At 37.6% G+C, this 7214-nt stretch overlaps 1 protein-coding gene across 1 annotated transcript in view; it reads right to left on the reverse strand.

Moving 5' to 3' along the window:
* vegfc (vascular endothelial growth factor c) overlaps nucleotides 1–7214 on the reverse strand; it is a 28942-nt gene that overhangs the window by 18662 nt on the left and 3066 nt on the right. Inside the window, exons 2-3 of the mRNA XM_035659494.1 lie at nucleotides 3011–3254; nucleotides 1392–1582 (exon numbers count right to left, since the gene is read on the reverse strand). Coding sequence (XP_035515387.1) covers nucleotides 1392–1582; nucleotides 3011–3254 — 435 coding nt within the window. The remainder of the gene's footprint in view (nucleotides 1–1391; nucleotides 1583–3010; nucleotides 3255–7214) is intronic.

The raw sequence follows: 7214 nt of genomic DNA on the forward strand, positions 1-7214 counted from the left end.
AACAGGGAACTGGCTCTGTTCCAGCTCATGCACCTAGTTTGCTATTCAAAACTGGTGTAAATGTGAGCTTGTTCGCTAGGTAGCACCAAGGTTCAGAGAATCTTGAACTGAACTGGTTCAAGAACCAGAGCTAATTTGATGGGAAAAAAATCCAAAGCATCAGTATTTGATGACCTGAAAAATAAACTCAACAATCAACTATATTTCTCCAAAACTGCTTACTGCACATTTAGGATTTAGTGGCAGATTGCAACTAACTGAATACTGCTGGTGTCTGTATTCAACGACCTGGGAATGAGAACAGGCTGTGTGTAGCAGAAACTACGTTGGCCACAAAACTCACAAAAAGACCCTCTCTAGAGCCTGTAGAAACATGGCCGGTTCAACAAGGCGACCAACTGCATCTGTAGGTAAAAACAGCTCATTCTGAGGTAACAAAAACATAACAATTTCTATATTTAGGTGATTATACTGATCTGTGTAATTATCTCCCCTCTCATCCAGCTGCTGCTTTCCCTGTCTTCAGTCTTGTCATGCACATGCAGAATGCGATTACCCATATGCGTGGCCAAGAAAACGCCATTCTCCAGGAGGAATTTAGTGTTTACATGACAGCTAAGCCATGAGCTCACTGGAGAAAGCTAGCTGTCTGTAAGGTGGTTACATAAGTACAAGTAAACGTATGGATGGTGACAGCAAACACAGAGGATTCCCATGACGCTCAGCCTTCCCAGAGGATTAATCTAAATTAATTTGATTAGATTTTTCATTCAGCACCACCCACAAGCAGTATGTAATTTCCACTTGTCCAACCTTTGGCAATACATGATAGCATCATGTATCATGATAGCCTGATATCTATAGTAGGTCTGCCATGTTTTATTCAAAATTTCAACTACCGTACTCCAGCAGGGGACACTGGTGCTGTTGACAACTGAAAAAATAACAGACTTAATCCGTTAACATTTATTATTATTACTGTTATGTTAAAATGGTAATGTTAGTATTACATTACATAAACATGTTAACTGAGCCTGACAGGCTGAGATTCCGCTTTGTTTTTTCATTTATACAACTTTTGCAAGATGTAGTTTTCCATGTATACTTGACGGCGTTCTTTGAAGCACCATGAATCAGCTGATTTCACACAATTTCAAACTTTCAGAACCCTACAAGCTGAAAGAGTACCAAAGACACAGAAAAACATTGCCAGATAGAAAAAAGAACAGCATTAGTGTGGTCAAAATGACCAAACCTTTGAAACATGAATTACACCTTTTCTTATAGAATTTTGGCTTTATGAAACTTTTCCATATCAAGCATCCCATGTACGTAGATCCATATTTGAACACATACTAATAATACAAGGACAAGGAGAAGAATGTGCTTACCGTTTTGCTGAGGTAACCAGTGGAGATATTCCTGCATTGTTTGTCTTCAGAGTGGCAGCACCCTCCACATCTATAGACGGACACACATGGTGGTTTATAGAAGATGTTCGTGGGAGCCCCGAATTCCCTGCCCACGTCGACACACACTTCCCTGGGCATGCACTGAGTCTTCCTCCACTCCGACTCTATACCTGCATACACAAGGAAAGTAAGACCAACACAACAGCTATGCATCAGGTCTTCTCTTCTCTCAGCTGCACAAAGGCAAAAGTAAAACATGTGGCCAAGTCAGAAGCATGGTCAACGAAAATTTAAGATAAATTATCTATTAGGGCAATATTTGTTTATTAGATATGTGAAAATGCTTGTCCTAATGCATTAATTTGAGCTGGAGAAATCCGTTCGCACTCGTAGTCAGTTCGTCTCAAGTCGTCAAATACTGCAGCTTGGTCAGTGGCCCTGCGCTTCAGAATATAACACTGTAGGTCATCCAAGTCAGGTGAGAAAGTCCACATATTGAGGTAGTGGTGTAGAAGTAAGTCTTTGAAGTTAAGTACGTAAGTTAACTTATCTTAAGTCATGTCAGGTACATTGTGTAAGTTACGTTTTATCCATGTACTGAAGTTACATGAGGTACTGTACGTTAACGTATATGTTAGTACCTGATAAAACCATACAAACTTACCTACGAAGTCATAACTTTTTTATGTTTTTGTAAACCTGACCTAAGTTGTCTTTGTGCCAACCAAACTGTCTGTTTCACAACATTAACCACTCAAGCTTTATTTTGAAAATCTAACTGGACGTTGCATATATATAGAGAGATGCTTACAGCGCCATATTTTGAAGCGGAAGGGCAGTATTTTACAAGTTGGGGAGTGACATTTTGGATGGAGAGCTCTGTTGAACAAAATGTGACATAAGAATAGGCAAGCGTAAAGTTGTCACTAGCACATGAGGTCCTTAAGCTCAAAGACCTGCATCCATTTAAAGGGTAACAACTTTATTCTTTAATTTAGTGAGGGTTACAGTTTGTAACTAGTAACATTTATTTGCATTAAAGTATATTACTATTTGTTCTTACAATTTGGTCAGGGCAAAGCAAAGTTTAAAGCAAGTGAGTAAAAAATTTTACATAAGCCATTACTATGACACTAAATGGGAAATAGATGCAGGTGTTAAGTAAGCTGTTTTATAGAAGTGGCAGTTTGTCATTTCATTGTGCAATGTGTCCCTCATACTATGTTAAACAGTCAATCAGTCAAGCATGTTGCTTTTATTTTAAAACAGAAGCACTGATTATTATATAACTGCATCTACATTTTAGATATCAGTCTGATGGCAAAGAATGATAGAAACGATAATATGATGCATATAGTTGTCTGAGTTTGAGGGAAATAAGTTGTAGTGACATAAAGTAAAACTCCACAGTCCACAGTCCACAGTCCAGTCAGTCATTATAGCCTAGCTACTATGGGGCTCTTACTGGCGGAGAAACAAAATCAAAGCAAGCATCTCAAAGACCACCACAATTGGTGCAGATGTGCTGACCCAGTTTCCATTTTTGTAAGTCAGAAATAATAAAACAAACTATTAAAATATCAAAAGTTCAAACATACTTTTCAGAACATCCAAGTTGAGGTAGGCAGCAGCAAATGTCGGCTCTTCTGTATCAGCCAGTGGCCTTAGTCGGCGAGGCTGTGGCCGCTGAGAGAGCTTGGTGGCTGAGGAGGAAGCGGCAGCCGCAAGTTTAGATCTGCACTTCAGAGCTGCCCAGTATGAAGGATAGATGAGACTCATCAGTTCATCGACACTGGAGGCTGAACGCAACTTCTGCTCCACGTCTGGCTTTAGTGGAGAGTCCTGAAAGGGACAAGAGACATCTTCACTGAGAATGCAGTTGTTCCTGTATATTATTACCTGAATTCTTAACTCTGACTGAAAGAAACACAGCTATATCTGAAGAGCACATTACAAAGTCATTGTTTTGCGAGTCACAAGTAAGTCACAAGTGGTCTCAAGTCCCAAGTCAAGTTAAGACCAACAAGTCCCAAATCAAGTCCAAGTCCTAACCAAGTCATTATGTGCCCTTCACCAAACTGAATACCATTTAATTTCTTACAAAATATGGTAAATGGTAAATAAGAAATTATATATTTTTTTTAGATTAGTATTTATTACTCTAAAATGAACTTTAGAACAGGGTCTGATAATCTGATAAACTTGAGTCTGATTTGAGTCCAGGTCATGGAGGCATTTGGCACCTTTGAAACCAAAAGTAAACTTCTTTTGGGAAATGTGCGAAACGTAACTTCCATTATTTTCTTAAACCTAAACAAACTGTGACTGTTTCACAACATTAACCACACATACTTTATTTTGGAAGTCTAACCAGATGTTGCATGTTGATTATTGTTAACTTGACTGGAAGTTGTGGATGTTGCATCTTTAGCCACAACAATGATGTAGAACTGGTTCTAGTTGCTGTGGTCTGCAACTACAGAGCAGAGCTATTTGATGCAACAGCAGACATTAGTGTAAAAGTAATAAGCTGGTCCTATAGGTTCACCTGTTTGAGGTTACCAATACAGTTTTTTAAAAACAACTTCAGCAACTAAAAAAATGACATCATTTTCCAACTGTAATTCTAATACCCTGTACCAGTCAGGTTTCCACAGGGACTGTAGCATGGCAAAATAAACTTAGAAACTTAGCCAACTTTTGTAATACATGACAAGTCTCATCGTGCTGTAGGCTAGATCTATCAGGTTGTATTAATTAGACAAGAAAAGTATACTGAACTGAGACCATGAAGATGACCTGTATCTGCATCTTTAAGGCCCAACCTGACTGAGCCCAACACAAATTAGAGGCACAAATCTAAGTGGACCTAATGTTATATCGAAGAGTGCTTTCTCACCTAATAATAAGATATCTGTACAATATATTTAAGCAAATCAGTTGGCAACGTAAGTGCAGGATTTTCCCTGATCAATCAGAGTCAAAAGCAATTAAAACTGTGATCTGCTATGCTTGTATTCTGTATTTTTTCAGTTCATTAAGTCCATTCAGGTATGTGACATAGCATCCCCATTTCTTTTTTTATTCCTGTTTGTTGTTATTCATATCCTGTGATCCAATACTACTAATAATGCTCATGATGATGTATTTCTTTATGAGCTCTTTGTGATACACAATACTTTAATATACATATGAGAAGCATTAAAAGTCCAGCATGAACCTGCCACCTCCTCCGAATTTAGTTTTGAGGTCCAGACCAAATTAGAGCTGTAATATTTACATCTTGAATTAAAATTGTATTTATTTTGATGAGTTGCAACCTAACTTTAAGACTTGGTTCACAGTTCAACTAATTCTTCTTCTTTGACGAATGTGTGGCCAGTGTTTGTATATGTTATCTCACTTCCTGTCCTTCAGTACCATTAGATATATATGCCAACATCCACACAATCACTCTGACAGGAACAATATGACTGTTCGCTGCAAGCAAGGCCATCACACACACACACATTAATGCTGACTGGCCTTTGTATTAGTCAAACAGAGTCAAACAGTCCATTGTATTTTACGGCCTGTTTAAATCTGTTTATAGCCACTGTAGAGATAACACACTCAACGCTCCATTTCCTACTAGAAACAATGTGTGTATTTATGTGTTTCTATATGCATATGCATGTTTTGTGTTTTGCTTCTGTCTACACAGATTTGTTCTACATGTATATGTCCTGTCTTAGTTTCCTCCGTCTCTTCGTGTGTGTGTGTGTGTTGTCTTTTCTGTATGTGTCTGTCTTCAGTTCCCTGATTCTGTGTGTTTCTGCTTGTATTTTGGACTGGTGTTTTCACACACAAATATGGCACACACACACACACACTGTCCCTTCACGTGGGAAAGAGCTGCTTCTCTTCCGTCACATCGGCTCAAAGAATCCGAAACAAACAATTGAGAATGCACTCTTAATAAGACCCTGTTGTCACCTGACTGCAGTGAACACATTCACCATTTCGGTCCTTTCCTGCTGTTGATGTTTCCTGAAACTGTTCTGGAACGTCAACACTGCTCAGACCGCCAGACTAATCAAAACATTTTATTATGGTTGGCTTTATATTAAAGCCATCCAAATGATGTTTTTACATGTTTTAGCCTATTAACTTCAAACTGTGTGTGTGCTAAAATTGCTGCAATTTTCAAAAAGTGTGGTTTAAGTGTTCAGATCGATGGCCAAACGTAGAGGCAGCCAGTCGCAGTTCATTTCAGTAAACCGTGAAAATCTACTTTCTGGAGGCTTGAACCTTTCAGTCATCCATCACAGAAAACAGCTCACAACATTTATTTCTGTGTTATGTTATGGTCATGAGGTATTTCAGCAGTGAGCGTTGAGCATTTTCAAAATGACATAAAACCTAATCCAGACAAGACAATACAAAAGCATGAAGTTAAGTGCAATCCTTCTTGTGCTAAAAAGAGACTGTCCTCATCGACAGCAGCTTCGGTCAATTGTTCAAACCACTTTTAAAGCCTCGTGATGACATACTATATGTATCTATATTCATGCATTTTCTTAATTAAATTTACATAGACCAGTACAAATTTCTCAAAATCTCAAAACCATTACAGAACATTAACTCTTAGAGATTAAAGCAATAAAATACAAATGTAGAGTCAAAATGACTCTAAGAATTTAATTATTATGTAAGTAATAGGGCTGTGTTAGCAAAAATCTGACGATACAATACACATTGAAATAAAGGGGTTACCATCAAATATATTGCGATAATTTGAGCAAGCAATATATACAATCAAATTTTAGGAAAACTTAGTATAGTATAGTATGGAAAAAAATTGTATAAAGAACACGCCACCATAAAATATAAATTAAAAGGTTTACTTTTCGAATCCCAAACAGTGGGATCTGCATTTGTATTTATTCAATGTCTGTAACACGACTGTAGTTTATGTCAGTGGACCAGAAGTTCATGGTTAAGAATAGGAAACAATGCGTTGTGTAATATCAGATCACAGAACCAGCAGTCACAACACATGAAAGTCACGTCACATGTTGGAAAGGTTCAAAATGTGGCTACAAAAATCCAGCAATGGAGATGTAATCACAAGTCATATGGACAGACAGATAACTCGTTAATCATCAGCTTTACATGGACCCACATATGGAGATCAAATTGAGGTGTCCTTTTTCTTTAAGTCATAAAGAGCTCACTAGGAAATTATTTGATAATTAGCATTACTGGACCTCGTGAAGAGGGAGAAACAGTATCTACATAAAGTATCTTGGACCATAATAGGAAATCCTTACATTCATATCTGATCAAATTTTTTCAATTACTGAAAGATATTGAACACATGAAGTTGCTTATTCAATGAGGAGATCTCTCATAACAGGTTGCAATCCGCAGAAGGAATTTATGCTAAAATCACATATCTACTTTGCTTTGCTTTCACAACACGAACAAACCACATTAGAGTTCACTTGAAACTAAAGCAAAAGCTGTCTTGGTTAGAGGTGTGTATTGGCAAGACTCTGCCGATACGATATGCATCATGATACAGGGGCTACAATTCAACATGTTGCAAACTATAACCAAGCTTTTAAAAATCAAATTCTGGAATCTGCATTTGTATTTATCACAGTCCTATAACATCCAACATGATAGCCCTCAGTTTACGTTTACAGCACTGCTATCTAGTGGTTGGGAGTTTAAACGCAAAAATGTATAGTGTTTTTGAGAATCAATACAATATTACAAAACAAAATTACGGAAGTGCATTGCATTCACTGGATAAAA

This window comes from Morone saxatilis, unplaced genomic scaffold (assembly GCF_004916995.1).
Source record: "Morone saxatilis isolate NCDOM2014 unplaced genomic scaffold, NCSU_SB_2.0 Contig17, whole genome shotgun sequence".
NCBI lineage: Eukaryota > Metazoa > Chordata > Actinopteri > Moronidae > Morone > Morone saxatilis.